A 27,389-nucleotide genomic window follows, 5' to 3' on the forward strand; every position below is an offset into this window, starting at 1 on the left:
CCTTTAATTTTTTTTCAAAAATTCTCTAGTCTTTTGAATGATATTCAGTCGAAATCTTTTCTGTTGAAAAGTGAAAGTTATACCCTCTAACATCTCCCAAGGAATGGAATCTTCTTCTGCTTTAATACCTCAGTCAGAAAAAAATTATCTCTTATTTTATCTAAAATTCTAATAGGGATTGCCTTTGAAACAATTGTATCTGCATTATAAATTTTCAATCCTGAATTAAAATAATTCTTGCCCTTCTCCTAGATGTGAATAACATTTTTTTCATTCCCATATAGCTCATACTGCCTTGACCAAAATATGTTTTCAAAGAAAGATCTAGGAACAGGAAGAAATCTGTATGACAGGTTTTCACTGGGCAGGTACAGAAAACAACTTTAGGGACTGGTTGGTGACATTTACCATTAAAGTGCTGTGTTCGCTATTTCTAAAAATATATTCATCAAAGTCCAGAAAATTAAAATGGCTCAGAATAGGCTTTATATAACACTACCATTGTGGTATCTTTTGCAACCTTTGCCAATCTGGCTCCAGTCCAACCAGTGTCTGAGTTCATACATTTTTGTAAGCCATGGTTTATTTCCTCAGGCTTCCAGGCATTTGCAGCCTTCAGGCAGCTTTTGTTTTCTGCGCATGGCCTGTGGCATGGAGGCAGATCTCCTCTACATACCTGTACTGACATGTCCTCTCCCTACAGTCTGCCAAGTTCAAATGCAAATGTGTTCCCAATGTCTTTTAAAAACTTACAGTCACTTCTAGCAGTGGCCGTCCCCAGCTATTAACTTTCCCCAAATGTTTCTCTTTTAATAGATTATTTCTATTACTACCTTGTTTTACTCTGCCTTCACTGTTTTATTTTAAATTATTTTATAATTTTTGGTACACTGCTCCAGGTTTTTTTTCCTACTATGAGAAAATACTCTTAATAAATAAAGCAAATAAATAAATTAGCCAGATACATATAACATTCTACGCCAAAATATAACAGATTTGGCTGAGTATATTGTATAAACCAAGTGCTGTACTTTGGTTGGGTTCACAAGACAGGCTTAAGAACGGTCGTTTAATTAACCCCATTTTCTGACCTAATGTGATACACTGACTTGTAAGTTTACAGGCTGAATTTACCTAACAAACAAGGGCAAATTGTGTTTGGCTAGTTTGTGATTCAGTGTTTTGCACCAAGTAGCCACTTGTTTGCCCTTGACTGTACTTTTCCATAACTCACAAAATGCTTGTCACATCCTCCAGATAAATTGCAGCAACTTATTGTAGTAACTTGATGTGCTTCAAATATCACATAAAGTGATTCTGGTGGCTGGAAGAAAAAAGGATTAATAGGATTCCAGTGCCCTTTACTGTGTCGCTGCTTCTTTCAGATAACGTCAGCTGGAGCTGTAAAAATGAACCAGTGATTCCAAGTCAGTCAATGTGTCTTTTAATTAGCCAGTGTAACTTAACTATATTGGAACTCATCAGACGCTGGAATCCATTGACAAGACACAAGGAAAAAAAAGAGAAAATATTCTTTAAATGGGCAGAGAGACATGTAGGCCAGTTTTCTTATAGACAGCCCTTCAGACATATTAATTTCTCAGGTAACGTGGTCTGGGACTCCCACACTGAAGTTAATTCCCAGAACTGATCCCTATCTGATTCAGAGAAAGTCTTATTTATTAGAATAATATCCCACTTTTCGGAGTGGAGCTCAAGGCAGTGTATGTAGGGCCCCCTATTTTTTCCCCCAACAATAGCCCTGTGAGGTAGGTACAGCTGAAAGAGAATGGCCAGCCCAACATCACCTAGTGAGTTTCTGTGGCTGAGGGTGGACTGAAATCTGTGTCTCCCCAGCGCCAGCCCAACACATTAACCCAGTGTTTCTCAGCTGGCTGGGGAATTCTGGGAGTTGAAGTCCACACGTCTTCGAGCCGCCAAGGTTGAGAAACACTGCTTTAACCATACTTTTTTAAAAAATATTTCCCCTGAATAAATAAATATTTATTTATTTCCAGCCTTTATATACTGCCAGAATTAACTCCCAGAAGTTCACAGCAAATAGCCATAAAAGCACTTAACAGACACATGCAAAATGAAATAAAATTCAAGTCAGCGTGTATCCCATGACCAAATGAAAATGGAACAGAAAGCGCTAGGTGCTGTTCTCCGAAAATCTGACGAAAAAGGATCTTTACAGCTTTCCTTATGGATGACAAGCTTGGGGGCCATTTGGATTGGGGGAAGAGTTTTTTCCAAGGGGCTGCGGCTTCAATTGGAGCATCCCCCTCTGGTACAGAATGAACAGTCAGCCAGAATCAATCTTGGTTTTGAAAGCGCTCTCCAACCCACTTTGCCTCTGCATAAAATGGACCCTCCACATTTTCAGTGCTAACTATCCAGGTTATTTTATTTGACTTTTCATAAAAGATTTTATTTCCGTGCTAATGTTCCTTTTGTTTCTCCTTTTCCTCTTTCCACACTCAACGGTTTGGAGAGGTCGTGTGAACGGGAAAAGACCCTTCTACTGTACACTTGAAATAAAGACTCCTTCAGGTTAGGGTCAACTCTTCATGACGATACAGATACATCCCTGTCGTTTTCTTGGCAGCAATAAGGAAACGCTGTCTGGTTGTCTTCTTCTGGGATATTTTGCTAATTTCCCAGTCTATCCTGTAGGTGCTGAAATTTTCTGGAGATGGCCCAGCCTCGTTCAACCTTTCTGAGGTCAGCCAAGGTTGGCAGGGTGAAGTACCCACTGTTAATGCATCCCCTTTGCGGAAGGAGGCGGAAGGGGAAGAAGAGGAGGAGGAGAAAAGGAGGAGAAGGAGAAGGAAAAGAATGTGGTGAATGAGTTGCCACAAATCCTTGCCAGGTCTTCTGTTTTGTTTTTGCTTTTAATGTCATTGTCGACATACTTGGTTTTCACTTTTGGGTTGTCAGCTGCCCAGAGTCTGCTTTAAGATGGGCAGCCATATAAATGCTTTACATAAAATAAAATAAAACAAACACGTCGGGCCACCAAGGGGGAAACCTCGTCGAAAGAGGGAGCCGCCCGTCCGCGCAGCCAAGGCCCGGGGCCTTCCGCGGCTCCTCCTCTCCCTCTTCCGCACCGGCGAGGTCCGGCAGCGCCTCCTCGCGCAGAAGCGAAGGCGGAGCGGTGCGAGGGCGGGCGTCTTGCAGGCGAGGCCGCCCTCGGGCCGCCGCTGAGGAGGCGGGAGCGCTGGGCAGGCGGCGGCCGGCTCTGTGCCTGCCTGCCCATGCCCTCCCGGGAAGCAGAAGGGCGATGGCAGAAGCAGGCGGCCGTGCCCCGCCGGCCCCGACGCCGCTTGGCCCCGGCAGGCGCCTGGGGGAGCTGGGCGGCGGCACTCAAGCCTCGCAGCGGCTCTTGGCGTACAGCGACGCGCTCTTCTCCATCATCGCCACCGTCATGGTAAGTCGGGGGCCGCCGCGCACCCGCCGGGCTTTCTTTGCTCGCCCTCCTGCTGTAACGGAGCCCCGCGCCCCGGCAGGCAGGAGCTCAACAGGGCGCGTGCTTGGTCCGCACGGGATGGCATGTCGAAAGAGCTGGGTTGGCGTTGCCTGCACGGTTTTGTCCCTCTCCCCGCGCGGCGCGAGCGACTTCTGTTGATTCCCTCTGTCGTGCCAACGTAAACAACATGAAATCTATATCGTGGCTGCCCTCTTGCTTGTACTGTAAGAAAAGCTTTCAGTGCAAACAAAAGGATTCACAGCTGTGGTGCAGCCTGTCTGCACCAAAGGAGCAAGTCTTCTGGACATTAGTTAATTTTTTTTTTCCAACACTCTTCTCCCTGGAAGGTTCCCAGCAAGGTTACCCTCCCCTGCCCGCCATCATTAAAAACTATTAATTAGACGATATGGCTAGTAAAGATGGGGGGATGGGAGTGGGCTGTCAAATTCACTGTGATGCGCCCACTGCGAAATGTTAACTTTTCTCCTGCAATGTATCAAGCATCGGTTACCTTCCATCTATAATAAACACATCAATTTGTCGTATTTCTCCCCTCCGTTTCTTCAGGAAGCCCAGAGCACTATGCAGAAATCTTCCTCTTCATTCTCACAATAATAATATGACTTAGTTATGCTGACGCAGTCCTGTAACAGACCTGAGATGATACAGCTTTCTTGCTCAGTAGAAATTTGAACAGTGCTACTACCCCCAGTTCTCTTCATGATTGTCACATTCACCCAACATTGCTGTTACTGAGGTTGTTATGGTCGTTGTTTGTTTTCCATCTGAATTTACAAAGATGGGGATTGTATGTGCTACTCAGAGTTGGCTTCAAAGGGAGAGGCTTGTAAGTCTTGTAAATAAATCAACATGTCAGGCTAACTGTGTTTTGAGAAGCCAGACTCTGTGGGTAAGTATATTATGTGAACCCAAGCACCTGGGTTAGTTCACTAAACTATATTTTACTCAACATAGATTCGCACGTTGTATGGTGAAAGTCCTTCATATGCTTATTTGGGAAAAATACTGTGGAACATTATTTCTGCCTAGTTATTTCTGTCTAGGCTTAACTCTCTGTTCATAATCTTATTTTAATAACAATAACATAGTAAAAAGTTTAAAAAAGCCAAACTTTCACCTTAACCAAGCCAATTATCATGTCAGGATGCTGTCATGATAGCCAGTATATAATCTTTTAAATTAAAATGATTTTGCTTTATGTATTAATGTCTTTTACTTCTCCCAAGCTCCCTTTTGATCCTTTTTCATACTGTTTCCCCCCTTTCATTGCTTATAATGGACCAACATTATTAATGACTAATGGTTCAGTTCTATACTATATAGATTTGTTTATTTATCAGAATTTTGGCTGGACACTGGAATGGAGGAATGATGGCATCAAGGTAGAAGGGGGGACAGTGGGTGCTAGTTGGAAAAAGAATCCCCGAGCTTCCAAGTCTTCAAAAATTCTTTAGTTTTTATTGTATTGAAAAAATTATATATATATATTGTGCGCCAGTTACGCCCCTTCCTGGATCAGGGGTCCCTCCAGTCTGTCACTCAAGCCCTGGCCATCTCTCGTTTAGACTATTCCAATGCGCTCTACATGAGGCTACCCTTGAAGAATATCCGGAAGCTGTAGCTGGTTCAAAATGCGACCGCACGGGCAATCTTGGGTACCCAAGGATGGCACATGTAACACCTTTGCTGCAGGAGCTGCACTGGGTTCCAGTTTGTTTCTGGGTCCAATTCAAGATGTTGGTTATCACCTTTAAAGCCCTACATGGTATGGGTCCAGGTTACCTGAGGGACCGTCTCACCCCCATTACATCAACCTATCCCACCCGGCCCGGCAGAGAAGGAATGTTGCAGATCCCGTCAGTGAGAATGTCGACTGGCGGGTCCTAGGAGGAGAGCCTTATCTGCCGTTGCCCCCGCCCTGTGGAATACTCTCCCCCCAGAGGTGAGGCGGGCCAATTTTTCGGTGGGAATTGAAGACTTGGCTCTGCCAATTTGCATGGGGCGAGGAGAGATACAATTGACCCTGGGGATGGCTGGCGCCTTGATGATGCTCCCTGAGTTTATTAACACCTAATTAACATCTGCCTCTTGGAAGTATTATAAAGGAAGTGTGTTTTTAGCATATTTTAATTAATTAATTAATATTTATCTATTTTAATTAATGTTTATTCTATTTTTACTGTAAACCGCTCAGAGTCACTCCACCATGAGATGGGCAGTGACAAATTTGAAATATAAATAAATATAAATAAAATGTATACATAATTTTTTTCAATACAATAAAAGTATAAAAAATTAAAAGAACAATAAGGAAATAAGAAAGAAAGTGAAAAAAAGAAAGAAAACACAGAATTATGACTTCCGCCCTTCTTTCTATCGAGTAATTGCCATCTTACTCATTCCCGTCCCTCTTTGACCCTTTTTAATCCACACAAGTTTTTGAAAAATCTTCATCTGGCAAGATAATGGTAAAGATAATGGTAAAAATAAAAGAATTGGTTGCTCCAAACAGGAATCTTTGGCATCCTATTGTAAAGCACTGCACAGTTTTGGGACTCTATTTAGTTATTATTTTATTTTTAAAATTAACTATATAAACATAATCCATCAAGGTGCAAAATGAAAAAAGCCAGGAAAAAAAAGCACAAGAATTAATTAAAAATCTGAAATTGTGAAAAATAGGTGATAGACTTTTTGTAGCCTTGGAACTGCTGCTTTCATTGGAGATCACACTTGCTCAAAAACATCTGTTGTACATGAGCCTCTAATAATCTTGAGCTCTGCAAGGATTATTTTCTATACCGTGGCATACCAAAGAACCTTGGAGAAATTTGAAGGATCTTTCCAACATCTGGCCACAGTCTGTCATGCAACCAGCAGTGCAAAGGAGAGTGTTTTTGTGTTTCCTATTTCTGTTGCAATCTTTATATATGTCCAATAAACGTGGTTCAAGGGGGAAATAAGTGATTCTACCATTATGACAGCAATATTTTGTATTTTATTCTGTAATAATGTTTTTATTATGTATGCCGCCCAGAGTCACTACATGAGATGGGCAGCTATATAAATGCGATAAATACAGGTAGTCCCCAGTGTAAGAACAAGTTCCGTTCCCAAGGTCTGTCCTTAAGTCAGATTTGTATGTAAGCCAGAACAGAATTATTGTATAATACTATATAAGTAATATTGTGTAATGAATTCAAACCATTGTGTATTTAACTTGAGTCATTATATATTTAACTCAAATTTTGCTACAGTAGGCTCCGTTTTTAACTATGGGTTGTCTGTAACCTGGGCGTTTTTAACCTGGGGGCTACCTGTAAATAAATATCATTTTGGATTTCCTGCCAAAATCTAGCAATGGAAAGGCATTTCTACCACTTATCCAAATAGGTGCCAAAGGATTCAGCTGCCAAAGGATTGGCAGCCGTTTCAGCAGGTAGATAGTGTGTTCTCAGTAATACAGGTTAATTGCAAGGTTTGGTACCATCTATAGCACACTTTTTAAATTTTTTAATTTTTTTCAGAGCCTTAGCTGAGGTTACTTCCCATCCAGACTAAATGGAGCTCTAGTCTTGGTCTGAGAAAGAAAAACCCAAGTCAACCTCCCAGCATTGTGGTGGTGCATTCAGTGGGTCTGTTTCAATTTCAGTTAAAATTGAATATATAGGTGGTCCTCATTTAACGACTGCCTTGTACAGCGACCATTCACAGTGACAACAGTGCTAAAAAAGTTACTTTGCAACCAATCCTTGCATTTACGACCTTTGCAGATCTGTAAAGCAAAGGAATCTTGAAGTCTAGCCAGCCTTGCTTGTGACAAGACTCTACAAAAATCTGGATGTTTATCAACAAAAGTCAATGAGAATATTGTTGGAAATAATTGAGATTGATTTTTGGACCACAAGGTCAAAATACATTTAAAAAAGGGATTCTTGCTGTTTTGTATTTCAACTATTAAGATTTGTCGATATAGAAAATAATTACTGTTAGGTGTCTCCAACAATTGCAACGCAGCCCATCATCCTCACCATACAATATTATATTCCATAAAATGTTTCAGTTGAAAGGCATGGAAATAAGATTCAACACAAGGACTTTCACTTTTGAATTCTTTTCAGAAGCATAGATATTTTCTCTTCTGCCCATTTATTTCATGTTTGCAAATTAAAGCTTGCATATTGCTTTAGCTATATGATTCTTCTGTTGCAGATTTTACCTGTGGCACATACAAAGATACATCCAGATCAGGTACTGTATATTTCATATTCCACGTACAGGTCAGTTGTGATTCTGTTTAATAGCTAGGGTTGCAGTTTGAATTTTCAGTAAGGTTGCTCTAATATAGTGGGGCATACTTTTATTGATCACTGAAATTCAGCCTCTTTTAATCTGTCAGGCCCATGGTGTGTACAGAAAGTCAAAATTTGTCAGCCTTGAAGTATTATCTTGGAGAGCCAGACCTCCAGCCTATAGATTCCACAAAATTCTTCCATTGCTTCTCTCTTAAGAATTCTAGAGGTGGACTGAAACAAAGATCAGATTGGTGTCCTTTCACCTGATCTTGAGAGAGATCTCTAAGTATTGTTTTCATCAGCCTGGGAAGCAACTTTGTTTATTGTCTCAGTGATATATGCTGGGAGATCTTTCCTCCCAAAAGGGGATAAAAGTCCATTACAAACAATAGCAAAAAACAATAGATTACAACATATTTTTTTCTTCCCCTTACTTCTCAATCACTTTTAGCAGTGATGTAAGTTCCCCAGAGGAATTGCATCATGTCTCATAGCTGAGAATTTGGATCTCATGGAGTTATAGGCTTAAAAATGGCTGAGGCATGTCAGGAATTGAATATATAATGAAGGATTGTTTCAGGAAATTGGGCATTTTGTGATATATTGCATTTTGTGATATATATTTTAAGAGTACTGTATAACAAAGACAGAAAGATTTCAGGCTGAAAGACAAGCGTGGGGTATTCTAAGCAGGGAATTTGAATAATATATGTAAAGTAATTTGGAAACTGCACTGAATATTTGAGTCTACTTTCTAATGCACAGGGATAATGCAGGATTGAACAAAACAGGAGCCATATCATTAAGGGTAAGCTTTATTTGCAGCTCTGAAAATGAAAACACAGTTTATAAGCCAGTTTGAGATTCTTAAGGAGTTATCCAGTATTTATAGACTGAATGAGTTCTTATTCAGTGATTTGCATATTTCATGGGCTAGCTTAGCTTTATGTCCTCAAAGAGTTGAGGAGAGACCTTTGCTACTTTTAAAAAAATTATAGTAAGGATCACCTTAATAATTATTTATAATACACTTTTTCATGTGTTTATTTGAAAAGGAATCGTGTAGTGTTAAATAGAAGAATGGTTTGTGGGCTTTTTTGATGAGTGTTTTGCTTTTTTCCAGAAACTTGGCGAAAGTGTCCAGCAGCTCCTACTCACCAAAATTGCCGTTTATTTGATGACTTTTTTAATAGTTACAGTTGCCTGGGCAGCTCATGTCAGGTATGCAGTTTGGAGTGTTTTAGAAAGTGTACATCTATCAAGCACTTGAAAGCTGTAACTTAATCAGGAGGAAGGTATTAGGAATGCACAGCAAAGTATACCAATAGCTAGTCTATGTGGCCAAAGGAAGTAAGTGTGAAGATGGGCGTCTAGCTTGATGTAATTTATGTTTCTTTCATTTTTGTTTCATTATGATCAAGTTGTCCTTTCCTACACAATACTGCTTCATGCTCAAGTCACTGCCAAGCTTATAAGCAAACTTTGTCCACAGAATCTTACAGTCTGGCTTTCAAAATTTGCTAAACTCTGCATTATGAATTAGGTTTCTTGCCTCTCCCAGCCAGTTAGACTCGTCTTGAAAATAAGGTCACTTAAGAATCCAGACAAAATCCATCAGCATTCCATTTCTCAAGGAATCAATCACCAAGTACTTCTCCAAACCCTTCATTAGGATATGAGAGTTGTCACCCTTCCCTGCTTCTTGTTTTTCAACTTAGAGGAATGCTACAAAAGGAGTCAGGGGCTTCATTTAGTTCTGACAATGGTTTTGGAATTTGCTTCCACAAATGTGTCTAATCTGTTATTAGGGATTTTATCCGCTTTTGATGACAAATAATTCTGCAAAGCAATCACATATTTATAGATTTATTTTATTTCCTCTGTGCTGAGGCTGCTCTCACTCAGTTTCAGCACACTATCTTCATACAGTACAAAGCTTTTTACTAGTCCACCTGTCTATATAGTCCTCTGCCATTTGTTAACTGGAAAAAACCTTTTTGTAAGCGTCTCTCAGCAAACACTGGAACTCAAACATAGGCAGAGGCATTGAAGGACACAAATCTCTGATAAGTAAACTTTATCGTAAGAAAAACAAAGCTGTTTTCTGGTTACTGCTCTATATTAAATGCAAGCCCTACCTATGGTAGTTCAAATAATGGTTCAAATCCTTACAGTGATCCAAATTCTGACCTTGTCAAAAGTATATTTCATTTGTTCTGCTCAGGTGCTTAGAAACAATTCTTACTTGGTTCTTTACAAGCTTAAATTGAGAGCTGTTCTTACAAGCTAACTAGAGGAAAACTGCACCACGATTAGGGCACTCAACTCCTGTCAGATAAGCTAAACAATTTTTGCTGGGTTTTGTTTGGCTATAACTGGGTTTGCATATCCCCTAAGCCACAACCATGTTTTATTAAATAACACACAATTGCCTGAATTTGCACTATATTCTGAGTCCTGAACCATAGCTTATAAACCACAGCAGATGGATGCACACAAGACACTAAGCCAGACTCAAACCGTGATTTGCAAGATTTAAGAATCTAGTTATAATAATTAAAAGTGAACTCATGCTGCATTGTTATAGAAGCGTTTACAGGTAACCCTTGTTTAGCAACCACAGTTGGGACTGGCAACTCCATTGCTAAGTGGCACAGTCGCTAAGCAATCATGTGACCTCAACAGGCTTACTTGTCTCACTTCCACTTCAGTTGTTAAGCAAAGTGCCATTAAGTGGTCATTAAGTGAAACATCACATGACTGCAACTTATGATTTTACTTCTGCCTTCTCTATTAAGTCTGCTTGTTGCAAGCCAGTTGCGAAGCACACAAATGGTGATCGTGTGACTGCAGGATGCTGCAACAGTCATAAATTTGAGGATTGGTCTTGAAGCTTTTTTTTTTTACATGTTTGTAACTTTGAACGGTTGCTAAACAAGGCAGTCAGTAAGTAAAGACTGCCTGTACTGCAGTCAACTTTTTAGATCAAAAGTAACTTGTCTCTTCAGCTGCAGGAGAAATGGCAGTGATCCAACTGCCTTTTCCTCTCATTTGGAAAGATTGCATTGCATCTTCAACCATTTAGGGACATTTTTATGCTGAAGGAAAGTTTGCGCACATGTTGCATTAAGTTGTGGTTTGCTGAACCTGCTGTAGTGGCCCTGTTTACATGTAATGCTAAGCCATTAACCATGGTTTACAAACCATAACAAGTGAGTTTGTACATCTTGTGAAGCCAAAAGCAAAGATACAATGATGTAACTTAATGTGCAGTGCTGCCATTCATGTTCTTTTGAGCTGATGACGCTTGATTGAAACAGTCCGTACATGAAAACTAATAAACATCAGCTAGACACAAGAAAAAAAATCAAAGAAGGTAGAGAGCTTCTCAGATGGTAACAATGACAGCTGCATGATATTTGCTTGACCTACTGCCAGCATCCATACTTGATTCCCTCTCCTTCTTCAGAACTTTGGAAGAGACAAAGTTCTCTCATTTGTGCTATCTTATAAATTGAATGAAGAGCCAGTTTGGTGTAGTGGTTAAGGCACCAGGCTAGAAACCAGGAGACCGTGAGCTCCAGTCCTGCCTTGGGCATGAAGCCAGCTGGATGACTTTGGAGAGAGTTCTGCTATCTTATCCAAAACCCAATATAGGCGAAATATGATAGACTTAAGTAAGATAATGTGCTGAGCCCTCTGCACATGCCAGAGAGGGAGAGAGCAAGATTCCAGAAAATTATCCTTGTTTGTCTTTTGCAGCAATCTTGCACAGGGAAGAGATAGTAATTCCTTTAAGGTAAGAAATATCAGAAGAAACTTCAGTGTGTCTTACTTTCTCTGAAACACAGAACAAGCAAGAATTGTAGCAGGGAATACGTGAATGTGTTGGATGACTTCATCAGAAAGTCTACATGCTCCCGATTAGTGGAACTGAGGATATCTAATCTTCTGACTTAAAACAAAGGCATTTTAGGAAGGATAATTTCTGAATTTTAACTGGCAGTTTCCTTGCGTCTCACTCTTGTTTCCATTTTTATTACACAATCAAATTTAAGAGTTGCCAGTTTGAATGAGTCTAGTTATCAGTAAAAACTTTGTGAGCCTGTTTTATAAGAAAATTAATAGTTCGTTTTTTCCTCCAGACTTTTTCAGGTGATTGAACTCATCGATGATGTACTTGCCCTTGCAAATTTGGTGAGTGAAATTTAAAAGAATGCTAAATCTATCTCTTTAAAAGATAGATGTTCCTAGTCCTGGCTCTTAATAAGAGATGAAATGGATCTTGGTATTTTTAAATCATTGACTGGTGAATCACTGCATTGGTATTTGGGGTTTTGAGTTATCAAATATTGTTATAAAATGTGCTGATTGACCTGTTTTGCACATGCAGTCTGTAAATTATACCTGGATCCCTGCCTAGGAGAGCTTTTAATGCAAGTCATATCACTTGAAAATGGCCATTCAGGTATTAAGGGAATAGGGATGTCAGATCTGGAAAGCAGACTATGCTGCTTATCTTTTATTATATTTTAATTTGTAATTAATGGTGTACATGAAAATTACATTTGTAGGGTTTATTACAATAAAAAAATACTGTGGATGTTGATCCTAGCAATTCTATATGAAAGAGACTTGCAGGGACACGTTCTCCCGCCCCCCCCCCCCCGGTACCTTCCCTTAGTATAAAAATCAAAAGTGAGGCTGATACAGAATGGTGATTTTGCACTAGATCTAAGGTCTAGTATATGATGCTAGGCTGTCATGGTAAGTTGTTCCCGCATAGTGTTAAGCCAAACATGAATAACTTGTCTTGGTCTTGTTCATGCATATCTCTAAACAATAGATTCCAAACGTCTCAGATTTCTTGGAAGCAAAGATCTCTAGGGACTAGTGGTTTTTATATCTTAGAAAACTAAGTAAATTATTATAGTGGTTTTTTCTTTACTTCAGTATCTCCTGAATCCTGCAGTTAGAATGTTAAACAATGGTGAGTGGTCCTCAGGATCCTTGCATCAGAAAGTTTTGCATTTCAAGGAGGAAAGGAACATTTCAACTGGCAACTTAGCAAAAGTATTATCATGATATATTTTCCTTTGACAGGCACTTCCGAGCAATTTGACGTTTATGACAAGTGATACAGATTATTAAAGGGGAAAATAAGGTGATCCAAAAAAGAAATAACAGAAACCAAAAGATTATACATGGAGCTAGACAACAGGTTCAGCCGGGAATGTTGAAACCTTTCATTCATAGCTCTTACAAGAAACCTGCATTAAAAAAACACAGACCCTCATTGCCCTTCTAAGGTTTAAGTTAAGCCATTGACTAGGGCTGATTTTAAAAGTAACAATGGAACAGGGCTATATGTAAAAGTATGTTAATTCTGCAGAGGAACATCCCTTTTGGGAATTTTGTTACATTTCTTTCATTAAAAAATTGATTGCAAATTGTGCCATTTTTAGAGTTACCTTGACACTGGAGTTTTTGAATGATTGCACACACTTGCTCGAAATCAGATAGTGTAAAGGGATGTGCTATGCAATGCTCATTTGCACAAGAATAATATTTCTGTGATCTCATTCACTTCAGTCTTCCTTGTGCAGAAGAACCTGCTTCCAAGTCATGGCCTGTCCTAAGATTCAGAATACATAAGTCATTACAGGTAGTCCTCAGGTTAAGAACATCCGGTTTAAGGGAGACCTATAGTTAAGAACAGAGCCTATTGTAGCAAAATTCAGGTTAAATACACAATGATTTGAGTTAAATGCACAATGGTTCAAGTTAATTACACAATACTACTTATACAGTATTATACAATAATACCATTCCAGCTTACATACAAATTTGACTTAAGACAGACCTTGGGAACGGAACTTGTTCTTAAACTGGGGACTACCTGTAGCTATGTTTAGATTTGTTCCTGTCTGGCCAGAAAGGTGCTGTGAGGCCCCAACTGGATGGGATGCCATCTTGTTTTTTATGCTGAAGTTGCCTGAAGCCTGGATGCCATTTGCATCTTAAAATTCTGGTTTTGGTCAACAGCACTTTGAGGGGCAAAAAACGCTCTGGGGGTTGTGGTTTTTAGCAAAGGAATGCAGGATTTTGATGTGGATCAGTGGTGTTCTGAATTGGGGTCCCATAGATGTTCTCTGCATGTCTGATATTACGTGTAAAGACCATAACACAAGAAAGAAGTGTTATGCATTGGATGAAAAAATGATTTCAGGCAGCACACAGGATGTTTTTACTTTAGTGCTTGAAAGATTAATATCTTTATTTTTGTATTTCATTAAAGTGGAAATATCAAGGTTAGCATTTCTTGGCACTATTCTAGGACTCTGCTGAATGGTACCGGGTCAAGGTTGTACACTGGAGAGTTTCATAGGCTAAAATGTGTCCTGTAGTTTCCTTCTTAAATGACTTTTGTTCAGCTTTGGGGGAGGAAGACATATTGGGGTTGCAGAAATATGATGAGAAGTACCAAGACATGTTTGCCTCCCTCCCAGACTTGTGCAATCTCTCCCAGAAGATAGGATGATATTGGTGATATGTACAGTAGAGTCTTCCAGTGTAGCCTGGAGTGTCTGATGTTACTTTTGCCATTCAGAAAAGAACTGAGCTCCACTTGCCTCCACAGTATGATGAGAATTGAATTATATTTATATGAACAGGATATGGTTTCTTTTCATTTGCTGAATCACTTCTTCCTTCGCCTAGGCATGCATGATGATCATTACTTTTTTGCCATATACAGTAAGTAAGCACTTTCTTTCATGCGTTCTGTTGCATGTTTAGGCTGCTGCCTGAGTTGGTTGCCTGATAACAGATTTCCAGATTTGTACATCGCATTGAACCATAAACTGACCCCACAGGCTATGTTTTTCACCAGTGCAGGTGCTACTTAATAGTTCAGTGCATTGTGCAAGCGTGGTCTATTTAATAGAGATTAGGAGCATGTTCCTGGAATCTTGAACCAATATTGATACATTTGAGATCAACTGAAGAGATTTAAAGCATTAAAACTGCAGATCTAATGCAGGATGCATTTTGAAGATGCAAAAGCCATAATGGGTAAGAGTAAGTACAGTGGGGCAAAAAAGTATTTAGTCAGCCACCAATTGTGCAAGTTCTCCCACTTAAAAAGATGAGAGAGGCCTGTAATTTTCATCATAGGTATACCTCAACTATGAGAGACAAAATGGGGGGAAAAATCCAGAAAATCACATTGTCTGATTTTTAAAGAATTTATTTGCAAATCATGGTGGAAAATAAGTATTTGGTCAATATCAAAAGTTCATCTCAATACTTTGTTATATATCCTTTGTTGGCAATGACAGAGGTCAAACGTTTTCTGTAAGTCTTCACAAGGTTTTCACACACTGTTGCTGGTATTTTGGCCCATTCCTCCATGCAGATCTCCTCTAGAGCAGTGATGTTTTGGGGCTGTTGAAACACGGACTTTCAACTCCCTCCAAAGGTTTTCCATGGGGCTGAGATCTGGAGACTGGCTAGGCCACTCCAGGACCTTGAAATGCTTCTTACGAAGCCACTCCTTCATTGCCCGGGCGGTGTGTTTGGGATCACTGTCATGCTGAAAGACCCAGCCACGTTTCATCTTCAATGCCCTTGCTGATGGAAGGAGGTGTTCACTCAAAATCTCACGATACATGGCCCCATTCATTCTTTCCTTTACACGGATCAGTTGTCCTGGTCCCTTTGCAGAAAAACAGCCCCAAAGCATGATGTTTCCACCCCCATGCTTCACAGTAGGTATGGTGTTCTTTGGATGCAACTCAGCATTCTCTCTCCTCCAAACACAACGAGTTGAGTTTAGACCAAAACGTTCTACTTTGGTTTCATCTGACCATATGACATTCTCCCAATCCTCTTCTGGATCATCCAAATGCTCTCTAGCAAACTTCAGACGGGCCCAGACATGTACTGGCTTAAGCAGGGGGACATGTCTGGCACTGCAGGATTTGAGTCCCTGGAGGCATAGTGTGTTACTGATGGTAGCCTTTGTTACTTTGGTCCCAGCTCTCTGCAGGTCATTCACTAGGTCCCCCCGTGTGGTTCTGGGATTTTTGCTCACCATTCTTGTGATCATTTTGACCCCATGGGGTGAGATCTTGCGTGGAGCCCCAGATCAAGGGAGATTATCAGTGGTCTTGTATGTCTTCCATTTTCTAATTATTGCTCCCACAGTTGATTTCTTCACACCAAGCTGCTTGCCTATTGCAGACTCAGTCTTCCCAGCCTGATGCAGGTCTACAATTTTGTTTCTGGTGTCCTTTGACAGCTCTTTGGTCTTGGCCATAGTGGAGTTCAGAGTGTGACTGTTTGAGGTTGTGGACAGGTGTCTTTTATACTGATAAGGTCAAACAGGTGCCATTACTACAGGTAATGAGTGGAGGACAGAGGAGCCTCTTAAAGAAGTAGTTACAGGTCTGTGAGAGCCAGACATCTTGCTTGTTTGTAGGTGACCAAATACTTATTTTCCACCATGATTTGCAAATAAATTCTTTAAAAGTCAGACAATGTGATTTTCTGGATTTTTTTCCCATTTTGTCTCTCATAGTTGAGGTATACCTATGATGAAAATTACAGGCCTCTCTCATCTTTTTAAGTGGGAGAACTTGCACAATTGGTGGCTGACTAAATACTTTTTTGCCCCACTGTATGTATGTATGTATTTAAGTATACATATTACCTGATTTGATCTGATAGGACTTTGGGCAGTGTCCATCATCGAACAAAAAGAAAACATAGAAGCAGAGTAATAAATAATTAAATCCAGAGTGGGATCTAAAACAGAAAATAACCATAGAAAGCAAAGATAAAACCCCAAATAAAACCCAAAGAGGCACCCACAGTTAATCATCCGGGATCAAAAGCAAATTGCAACAGAAGAGCTTTAAACTATTTCCAAAATTGCAGCAAGATGGAGGCTGCACATATTTCTCGGTGGAGAATACTCCATAAGTAGGAGGCTAGTGCAGATGAAGTAAAATGGGTGGATCTGAATCAAGAGGTGTGGACAGTGCTACGATTTTTTGTACTCCCTATGTTTGGGACGGAAATTGGGATTTTTTCTTCGATGTTTAAAAATTATAGGGCTCACGCTACAATGTGTATACATTTTCTGTCTCAAAGTGACAGCAACTCCTGCCACCCATTTTCCAGTTTGATTTGGAACAGGGCATGGAGAATCACAAAAGGGCTTCTGGGAGACAAATTTAGTCCTAGGACCTCAGGTTAACCACTTTGCTTAATTTGTACTGAAACACAGAAGTGATCTAATTTCTTATTTTGCAGTTCTCCTTAATGGCCTCTTTTCCTGACATACCGTTTGGCATTTTTATGTTTAGTAGCTGTGCTGTTGTAATTGGTGTTATCCAGGTATAGTTACTTTATATTTCAGAACTGTGTATTTTAATAAACCCTATTGTAAATGAGATGGGTAGTAATTACAACATTGACACTATTTCCCTTTGTGAGAGAATGTGTTCATCTTAACTCTCCCTGGGAAGAAAACAAATTCTCTTCTGTCATTGGCCAGTAAGACTTATGGGGATTACATTGTCTTGTGCTTTCAGGTTTGAAATCCAGGTTTACAAGATAGCATAAACCAGAATTTGCATGTCTAGATAAAATTGCAACTATGATTTGTTGCAGATTGAGATTTTCAAGACTGAGCATGTAGTGGGAGAATGGAATGGGAATAAGAAGCAGATGAATTAGAGCTGTGCTGTGCTGTGCTTTGGATCCACAGCTGAGAAAAGTGCTTCTGAGTGGTCATCAGTATGCACACAACACCTGTTAATGCCTCCTTTAAAAAGCTGCATCCCTTTCTGTTCTCATATAGTAGCTGCAGGAACCCAAGAAAATGCAAGTTTAAGTTAAGGATGCTACAGTAAGGTGTTTTGACATGAGTGGGCACACAGCTGCTCTGTAAGCCAGAAAAGTACAGTATATGGCTTCTTTAAGGAGGTATGAAAAGGTGTGGTATGTATGTCTAAACCAGCTCCAAAGCGCCTTTCCAGCTTCAGATCCAAAGTGTTGCATACCTCTATTAGAAATCAAGGCAACTTTTCTAAACACCCAAACTATGATTTGAATTTATATCCGAACAACTCCTTGCTCTCCTACAGTGCAGCAATATTTTCTCATTTTGCAGGCAATCATTGTATTATATGGCTTCAAACATTCGTATTTACTGAATCATCAGATACAGGAATCTGAAAACAAGGCATTTTATAAATACCGTATCTTAAAGATTATCCTGGGAGGGCCAACACTGAGCTTTTTGGCTGCCATCTTTTCATTTTTCTTCATCCCATTGGTAAGTTTCCCTTGAATTAGAACAGTGTTCCCCAAATGGTGTACCGTGATATTCGGGGGGGGCTTAAATCTAGTGACTGTGCGAGATGCTTTTGCTCTGCGTTGAAGGTCTATGCATTGGAATACCTGGGTAAGAGGCATTGCTTTGAGATTTAACTGTGACCCTGGAGGAATTTCAGTATCCATGTTAGCCCTGAAAGCAGATAGATACACGACCCTTTTGTATGGTTGGATATTATGGTAAAGATTTGTATGGCAAATAAATGTAATTTTAAAAATTAGTGAGATATTCCCAGATTAAATTTAGGCACTAATGTAAATGCAGATTTGAACTCAATTCATAAATCAAATAATCAGCTATACTGGCTTGCCAGACCATTCATGTTTATAATTCAACTACTAAAAGTCCTGTTACCGTAACTACAAAATAGCTGACCGTGGGAAGAGAATCTGTATAACAATCTCTTGAATTTTATTCGTTTGTTAAGGTAAACTGTGACAGAGGTATAAAATCCAGAAAGTTGCTTATGGACTTTTAAAATAGTAAAACATTTATATATTTATATTTCAAATGTGTCACCGCCCATCTCACCAAAGAGTGACTCTGGGTGGTTTACAGTAAAAACAGAACATTAATTAAAATAGATAAATATTAATTAATTCATTAATTAATTATGCCAAAAATGACAAAATGGCATTAAGCATGCTGCCATGCTTACACACATCGTATGTTAATAGTATCAGACCTTTAAAAGGAAGAATCATAGGGGGCAGAGTCTTGCTTTTTCAGAATATTTCCAAACCTATTAGCAATGAGGTCCCTATGGAAATTTAAATTGCACTTAATATTATCTTCCCAGATTGGGTTCGTGAGAAAATAGACCTTCTGAATAGGAACAGACATCAGGTTTGCGCAATGCTAATTGCTAGCCTGCAGGCCAGGTACCAAACTATTTCTTCCACATAAAGCACATAAAGTCAGCTGGGGAGAAAATAAATAAGTAAATGTGAAAAGCCAAACACTTGAGCACATAGTTGCTTGGAGCTGGATGGGCGAAGACAACCAAAACCAAAGCCAATATTTTGCCTGAATTCTGAAGAGAGACCAATGCAGCGATAGCATAGCTAACTGTAACAGCAAAGAGCAGCTAGATCCTCTCCTGAAAAAGTCTGCTTATGGATGTGTGATCTCACAAGATCACATACTTTATTAGGAACTGACATCCTGTCATTGGGTGTGAAAAAGGATAGGAATTTTCCAGAAACACAGTCGCTGTTCTGTAAATTTCAGTGATGTTTATTGTTGCTTTGAGGTAGATCATTTGTGTGCATTTCCAGTATAGCTGGTGATCTTAGTGTAACAAAGTACACACATATGAAGATTCTTGATGTCTGTGGCACATTGAGCCTGGTTTTGGCACACAGAACAACCCCCAAACCCCTTTAACTTTGACCTTTAATCCTTAGACCATTCCATTATCCCATGTCCATCAGGGCAACTCATCCTGCCATACAATGTCAAGAGGAAATGAGAATGTAGGTTATAATATAACCAATATAATTAATACAATATAACCTATGTAATATAACCGCCCAGAGTTGCTGGGAGTTGGGCAGCATATACATTTAATAAATAAATGCATAAATAATGATACAAGTGATTTATGGTATAGTGTATACAGTGCTGTATGTGTTGCAGTATACAGTGTTTCTGTTCAGCATTCCAACAAGCCAGTCACATCCTCTTCCAGGAGAATTAATTACTGTTCTGCACCCATTGAGCACACTTAGTCTTTCTGACCTGTTTTAATGGTAGCATTTTGAAAATCTTAATGTTCCCTGCCCCCCCCCGCCCAAGAGTTTTTGTACTATTTCAGACTTGGAGTTGTTCCAAACTTGTTGATGCCTTCCTTCATGCGAGAATAGTTCTGTTCTGGCTCTATAAAGCCTTTGAAGAGCACCCTTGCTATTAATTTGCAGGATTCTTAATGAGTTACAAGATACAAGAAGTCACCATATTATTATATTGGAAAGATTTATTTTTTATGCAGTCTGCATAAAAAAAGCAGGTGTCTTTGTCAGGATATGCTTAAAGATGTCCATATGCACATGGAACTGCTCTGTTAAGAGTCCTGTGCAAGGAATTGTGAAGATACGTGACACTTAATTGCCATCCTTCTTCATTGTGATAAAGCATTAATTGAAAAGTGTGAACTTGGACTTAGTGCTGTTTTTCCTCTAAAACCCACTGTTAGAGAAAAGTCAGCTTCCTGGAGTCCTTTATTTTAATAATGGAAGACACAGCACAGGATTAGTACAGCAAATGGAAGTGTAGCCTTTTCTACTTGTTTTTTTCTAGCCTGTTATTGCAAAAACATACAAACATACAAAAACATACAAGATTCCTTGCAGTAAATGTCTCTGTTTCCTTGCAGTCATACATGTTTCTTGGGTTCGTCGTTTTTCTCCCACATCTCAGCCATCTAATCAAATGGTTTAAAAGAAGAGTTCTTGGTGAGTGTTGTTTATAAAGCTTTTCAAAATCCCAAGGGAAATTTAAGAACCAGACAATCTATACCCACATTACCATCATCCAAAATGAGTAGTAGTGCAAAATAGCAAAGACTATAAATAATGACTCAAACAGAAAAGGAAAAGAAAAGGAGCACATGTTACTTAAATATAAATGTTTTGGGTCAGTCCTTTTCCCTGGATAGTTTCCTGTTCCTCTCAGTAAGATCCCTTTCACAAGTTTGTCAGCTTTGAAGTGAAATGTTTGTGAAGTCTTTGGTGCTCTCTGAATATGCTTGCAGATGTTTCATTACCCAATTAGGTAATATGATCAGTGCGAGTGAGGGTGGGATTTGCTCCCTGTTTATATACAGTGGCTTGCCCTACCAATGTTGGTGGGCGTGGGGTTTTCTCCTTGATAGTTCCTTGATTGGGTATTGTCTTCTGCTTGACTGATTGTTTGGTGTTAATCCCTGCTTATCTGGGTGTTGGCTGCTGGAGGGGATGTGTTCTGGTCTTTTTGTTTCCTTCTTAGCTTTTTGTTGTCTCTTTTGAATAGTGTGTAAATATGGTTTATTTCTATGAGTCTATTGATGGCTGATTTTCCTCCTGCTGCTGATGAGGTACGCCCAGCTGAGGCAGCTACTGGTACTTCGCAAGGCTTTCACACAGCCTCCCCAAAGCCTCAGCAGCGGGAGGAAGACGATGGCGAAGGTCAGCTGGGGGTGGCAGGGGTAGGTGGCGGCCAAGTGCAGGGCAACCAAAAAAGCAGAGATGGGGGGGAGATAGGCGGGTATGTGGAGTTGAAGTGCTCATTGCAGTCATAAATGCAGGCAGGCTGCCAAGTGCCCAAATTTTGATCATGTGATCACGGAAGTGCCGTAACTCCAAACGGCTGCTGAATGAATGGTCATTAAGCAAGGACTACCTGTATAAGAATAATGCAGACATGACACTCCCAACAAATTTAGATAAACAAGACACCTATAGAATAAGAATGGTGATAGTTCATATTGATACTGTGGGGTTTTTTGGGTGTTGTGGGCTTTTTGGAGAAGGAAACAAATTATCCTCTTAACATAGAAACCAATTACTTTTATTGAACTTGATCATTTTCACTGGCAGGTCAAGAAGAGGAAATCCCTGTAGAATATTTTACTTCTTATCTTACGGAACCCCTGAATAAGGAACGAGTGGAAACTTTCAGTGATGGAGTTTATGCAATTGTTGCAACTCTGTTAATTCTGGATATATGGTAAGTCTTCAGCAATAGAATATAATTGCACCCCGCATTTTCAAGTGTGATAGAGTGCTAAGGGAAAAAAATGAAAGTATCTGTAACTGAGGATATTTATTATCATGATTGGACCGCTCATTAACATGCCTCAACTCTGTGATCTCAGGAGTGCCGTGTTCGATTAGGATTTGTTCAGTTCTATGGGAAATACATATGCTGAGTACCCCCATTATGTAAGGGCTTAACATTCTATGCCCAAGCAATCCAAGCTGTGTCAAGACAAGGACCAACTGTGGGACAGTTTGCCCCTCTTCTTGTTTTGTTTCATTCATTGTACACTTTTAATTGGGATTTGCAGTGGTTGAGTTTCAATCAACTGTGTGGTTTCTCACTGAGGATTGTGCAGATACTTCCAAGGACTGTGAGAATTTTCATATATCACACTAACATGGTTTGGTTTTGGCTTACCATACTATGGCAGCTCACCCATTGTTTCATCTGTAATGGTTATTAATTAGCTTCTTTTAAAACATTAAGAAATGTTAAGAAACTGAATTCTGAATCCTGTGGGAATTGCAAAAGACATATATAACTGCCTAGGGTTATTATATTGATGATAAAAGTTTCCCAGATTTATAATATTTTGTTTGGTCTTGATAGGAAAACAATTCTATTATGTAATCAGGACAATGAAAAGTATGCTTTGGTCCTTCATCCACTTAAATATTATCTCCAAGATTTATTGCTTTAAATAACTAAACTTGCTAGAGATGCAACCAAAGGTAAATTATCTATACTTTCATAAAGGAATCTGTGTGTCTGTATATTACATACCCAGATTGGCTGATGGTTTCCAGGATAATCAGACGTGACTATTCGTGAAGTAGAGCTCTATTAGAATTACAAAAAGGTAGTCTGAACTTAAGAAACTAGCTTGATGCATTTTCTCCTTGATTAGGTACGGAATGAAATGTGTTCAAGAAGTTATCGAGTTTATAAACAAACTCAGTCAACAAAAGTGAAATTCATGAAGTATCACTATATGATAGGTTATTTAGTGTGAGTATGTGCCATATATGTATGTTGTTTTCTTTACTCAACAGCGAAGGTAATGTTCCTGATGATAATGAAGTTAAAGAGAAATACAATGGTCATCTTGTTGAAGCGCTGAGAGAATATGGTCCAAATTTCCTTGCCTACTTCGGATCATTTGTAACTATTGGCCTTCTCTGGTTTGTCCACCATTCACTCTTCCTCCACGTGACAAAAGCCACTCGACTGATGAGCCTGCTTAATACCCTTTCTTTGGCTTTTATTGGCGGACTACCTCTTGCTTACCAGCTGACCAGTGAGTTTGCTGATAAGTCTTACAATGAAATAGAAGCCATTCAAGTTAGCTGTGTTACCATTTTTTTTGCGAGCATCTTCCAGTTTGGCATATGGATCGCTGCATTGTTCCATGAAGTTGAGACGTTGCATCCTTTTGCTAGATACGGTGGCAAAGAACATGCCTTCATGTTTGCAAAGCTTTCCCTCTACCCCTCTGTGAGCCTTGGAGTCTTCTTTCTGACGTGTGTTGTGAGTGAGCTAAGTACAACTATTTTTCATCTCACCCAGATAATTGTCCCATTTGCTTTTCTTGTATTGCGCATCTTTGTCAGAATTGGTTTGGTGATATTAAACTTTGTAATGTCACTGGCCAGGCCAAGGAACATTGTTTTAGAAGAAGAGGAGGCATGTTTATCCCCATCTGAAACACTATCATAGCTTTTCCTGCACCTTACATGGAAAATCAAGATATTGCTATGACTTGGAAATTTCTGGACTCAACTACAGTTGAATTGTTCCTTTCTTTAGGGATATTCAGCTGTTCCTTTTATTTGCAGACCGGCATTTGGTTCAGTGAGTTTGGCTAGAATACTTACCAGCTCAGTAACCTCACTGATCATAGATGATTCCTTGTGGAGGAATCACAGGAGAAAATAATGGCATCAGCAGTTTCTTGGGAAGTGCCATTTGCCATAGCCAGTAAAGGTGATAATACGAATGTCCTTTTCCATTCCATGGCCATTAAGTGACCTGGAGGATCTATTAAATTGTTAAATAATTCCATGTGTGTCTTGAGTTGTAACCCTAATGGCTGCTATCTAATGTACGTAATTTAGCAAATCAATGTAAAAGGACTAGTTGAACAAAGGAATTGTGAGGCAACAAATTACTATCAAGAGTAATGCAAGAAGTAATTCATTCAACACTGGCAACATCCAAAGAAACCTGTTTGTTCAGGCTTCTAAATATTTAGAGAATGTTTAGAAAGCGTTGGCTGTCAGTATAACTAGAGTTTGCTGGAAGTATAACCTGATGAGGGGATACATATGATAAGGGCTTGTCCCACTATTACCTCATTCGGTTCAATAGCCATAACTTTATTAGTATGGTTTTCAGAAAATAAATGGATATTGCTGTGATATCCCAGACATTTGGAATTAATCAGCAGATGAAGAACTTTAGATTTATGAAGTAAGGAAGATCACTCTGTTAAGACAGGAAGATGTGCCACCCTGAACTTACAGGAAGTCCTCAGGTTATGACGACAGTTGGAACCGGGAACTCTGTGCTAAGAAATACAGTCATAAAGCATGACATCACATGACTGTCACTTAGCAATGGCAATTCCGGTAGTCCTGGTTGCTGTCATTAAACAAGGACCATGTGGGCCATTAAATGAGGACCTCATGTGACCGTGACTTCCAACTTCCTGCCAGCTTCCTCATTGACTTTGCTTGTGGGAAGCCAACAGGAAACATCAGAAATCATAAAAATGCCCAGCTTGTGATCATGTGACTACAGGGATGCTGTGACGGCCGGAACTCCTAGGAGCTGTCATGAGTCCCCCTTGTTTAGCGCCATCATAATTTTGAATGGTCGCTGAACAAATGGTCATAACCCGAGGACTACCTATACAATACTTGATGATACATGTTTGTGGTCTGCTTACGAATTAACTCTCTGTGAATGTAATGGAAAGACTGATTAATATTATTTCACATCCTCAAGGTTAAATGGTGAGTTTAAAAACTGACCTCTTTTCTTTACGTGTGATAATGTGTTTGTCCTTTTACTATCTTGGTTTGTGTTCATTTTCCATTTATTTTTTCCCCTAGTTTTGTATATTAAAACAAATGCAAAAAAAGAAAAAAAATATGCTGTTTGATCTAGAACCTTGAAGCAGATAATCCTTTGCAAGCTTCATGCTGGTTTTTGAAGAAAGTTGGCTCATGGCACAGATGTGAAATATTTTTCTAGCCCTGTTTTGTGTCCTTTTTCTCAATATTATTCTCTAATGCTCCACTTAACGGGATTGTTTTTGGTATCAAGCCATTGAGACATTAGCTACTCTACAAGTTGCCAGTTAATCTTTAATATTGTCATTAACTTGATGTGAGAGTTTTTGCACTTAATATTTGGTGTAATTTCTCAGTAGAAACTCAGCATTACTCCTCTCAAAAAATATATAAATAAATAGTGGAACTTCTTCAAAAGCATTACATGGGCAAGCTGTGAAGTAGCTTCTGTTTTCTTTCTTCAGTGCACTATACTGTATAAATATAAAATGAACTTACAATACTTCAGTAACCTGTATTTGAGAGATAGGGTACATTTGCTTTGGGGTAGACTGAACTGCAACTTAAATACTAAGATCCAGCTATAGTCCTGAATGTTGTTTGATCCTTTATTATTTGACCTATGTGTTAACTGAATTAAATCTTTTATTTTTTTATTAAATCTGTTACATTTATTAAGAGTTGGTATCTTGTATCATTTCCATGTTCCTTCTTGAATTGTCTTTGTAATGATTTCAAATAAAACCTGCTGCCCAAAGCATGGGGAGAAAAAGAATGTGGCTTCTTAGACAACTTCCTTCACCATTGTATTGTCGAAGGCTTTCACAGCCGGCATACGATGGCTGGTGTGGGTCTTCTGGGCTGTGTGGCCGTGTTCTGGAAGTTTTGTTTCCTAACGTTTTGCCAGCATCTGTGACCGGCATCTTCAGAGAGCAGGAGCACAGACAGGAGCAGTTCTCTCTGTGCCCAGGATGATGTGACCCTTTTGTGGGTATTTATAGAGATCTGAGGTGGGGGGATTGGGGGTGTGTGGTGGGGGGGTAAGGGGGGTGCTGGGGGGTGTGGGGTTTGGGTAGTAGGTGGCTGGCTCAACACAAATCAGTCTTCCAAATAGAAAAGTATTTAATAAGTTATATGCCCCAACATCTTAGAAGAACTTTCTGTAGAGCACATCTTGAACAACTTGGTTCCATGGTAAGCTATGGAAAGTTTCATGGTGTTTCATTTGAAGAAAGACTGTGTATATTGTACATATCCTGTTTGGTTGTGTGCTATATTCTGCAGAAAGGACATTTACTTAGATCCTTACTTAAAAGCTAAGAAATATTGGGACACCCAGGATAAACTGTCTTCTTGCAGGGAAAAAACTTGCATATTGCTAGGAAAACTGCAATTTTAATATCAAAGTCCACTCCAAAGAGGATAGACTACTTAGAACAGATTGGGGTTGACTCCAGGGGTGACAATTTATTATGCATATATTCTACTTTTTTCCGATTGTTTTTATACCTTTTTGATAGGGTCAGATGACTAATCAATAAAATGTATTGTGACAAAAAAGCACACTCATGGAAATACTGTGGGTGTAGTTTCCTTTCCATGAATGGAAGTGCAGAGTTAAGTGAAGACCCAAATCTATGAAATGGAGTTCTTACTGTTAGCTCTGCATGGCTTTGGAACTTAAGATTTTTTAAGGGTATGTCCTCTCTTGTCATGTCACTTTCTAAATCAGCCCCTGCCCAGCTACTATGAGCTCTGTAAAAACAAGATGAATAGAGTTTTGTTTTGGTCTCCTCATGAAAATCAGTAGCAAAAATCACAAACCACAGGGGGAGAGCCTAATTACTTATCATGCAAATATATATATATGCACACAAAATGCATTTTGTTGAGGAACATATACCCACTGAGAGACAGTCCATCATAGTATTTCATAGTTTTAATTTTTTTTTCATATGCACTTCTATCTAAGCTCAGTACATTGGTTTTCCTCACAATAACAACCCTGTAAATTAGGGTGGGCTAAGTGAGTGGATGTAGAGGGCAGAGGGGATGGCCTTGAGAGACATGAGGAAGAGCTGCTACTAAGACAGTGGTCAGATAAAAGAGGACTGAGTCTGGACCAGGAAGGTAACCTGAGTAAACATCTCAGACAAGACCCTCCCTAGTTCTCATGAAGGGTTGGGGAATGCATTCAGACTTACAAGATTCTGTTACTATAGCTTTACGATAAAAGTAGTACTGACTTCTATGACATTGGATTCCTAGTCTGATCAACCTTGAAGGGCTGACAGCGATTAGCCCAAATCACTCCATAGGCTTCCATACCTGAGAGTAGACTAGAAGATCTCTCTTAATCACAACAGAACAATGTCTCTTGTTAT

At 39.4% G+C, this 27,389-nt stretch overlaps 1 protein-coding gene across 3 annotated transcripts; it reads left to right on the forward strand.

The window, feature by feature from the left end:
* The first annotated feature begins 1,955 nt into the window (after positions 1-1,955).
* On the forward strand, positions 1,956-25,780 carry TMEM175 (transmembrane protein 175). Of its 3 annotated transcripts, XM_088129904.1 has the most exons (11): positions 1,956-2,556; positions 2,680-3,433; positions 7,706-7,744; positions 8,912-9,009; positions 11,934-11,985; positions 14,509-14,544; positions 17,107-17,190; positions 17,969-18,133; positions 20,568-20,646; positions 21,769-21,898; positions 22,984-25,780. In XM_088129904.1, the coding sequence occupies exons 2-11, from the start codon at positions 3,287-3,289 to the stop codon at positions 23,645-23,647; spliced, it is 1,494 nt and encodes a 497-aa protein (XP_087986030.1). In that variant the 5' UTR covers positions 1,956-2,556; positions 2,680-3,286; the 3' UTR covers positions 23,648-25,780. The 3 variants fall into 3 exon arrangements, with proteins under 3 accessions (XP_087986030.1, XP_087986029.1, XP_087986031.1); XM_088129903.1 differs by having other exon boundaries at positions 1,956-3,433; XM_088129905.1 differs by lacking the exons at positions 1,956-2,556; positions 2,680-3,433 and adding an exon at positions 11,551-11,587 and having other exon boundaries at positions 7,727-7,744.
* The last annotated feature ends 1,609 nt before the right edge of the window (positions 25,781-27,389 follow it).

The sequence above is a fragment of the Python bivittatus genome, unplaced genomic scaffold (assembly GCF_059951505.1).
Source record: "Python bivittatus isolate LINGU-HERP-01145 unplaced genomic scaffold, Pbiv_v1 ctg000850_np1212, whole genome shotgun sequence".
In the NCBI taxonomy this organism is placed as follows: domain Eukaryota; kingdom Metazoa; phylum Chordata; class Lepidosauria; order Squamata; family Pythonidae; genus Python; species Python bivittatus.

Excerpts from the sequence above, each read along its gene's own strand:
- TMEM175 (XM_088129903.1), top strand. The coding sequence starts at position 3,287 with ATGGCAGAAGCAGGCGGCCGTGCCCCGCCGGCCCCGACGCCGCTTGGC. Across the intron at positions 7,745-8,911 it reads CAAAGATACATCCAGATCAG|AAACTTGGCGAAAGTGTCCA; the intron begins GTACTGTATATT and ends GCTTTTTTCCAG. Across the intron at positions 14,545-17,106 it reads TTACTTTTTTGCCATATACA|TTCTCCTTAATGGCCTCTTT; the intron begins GTAAGTAAGCAC and ends CTTATTTTGCAG.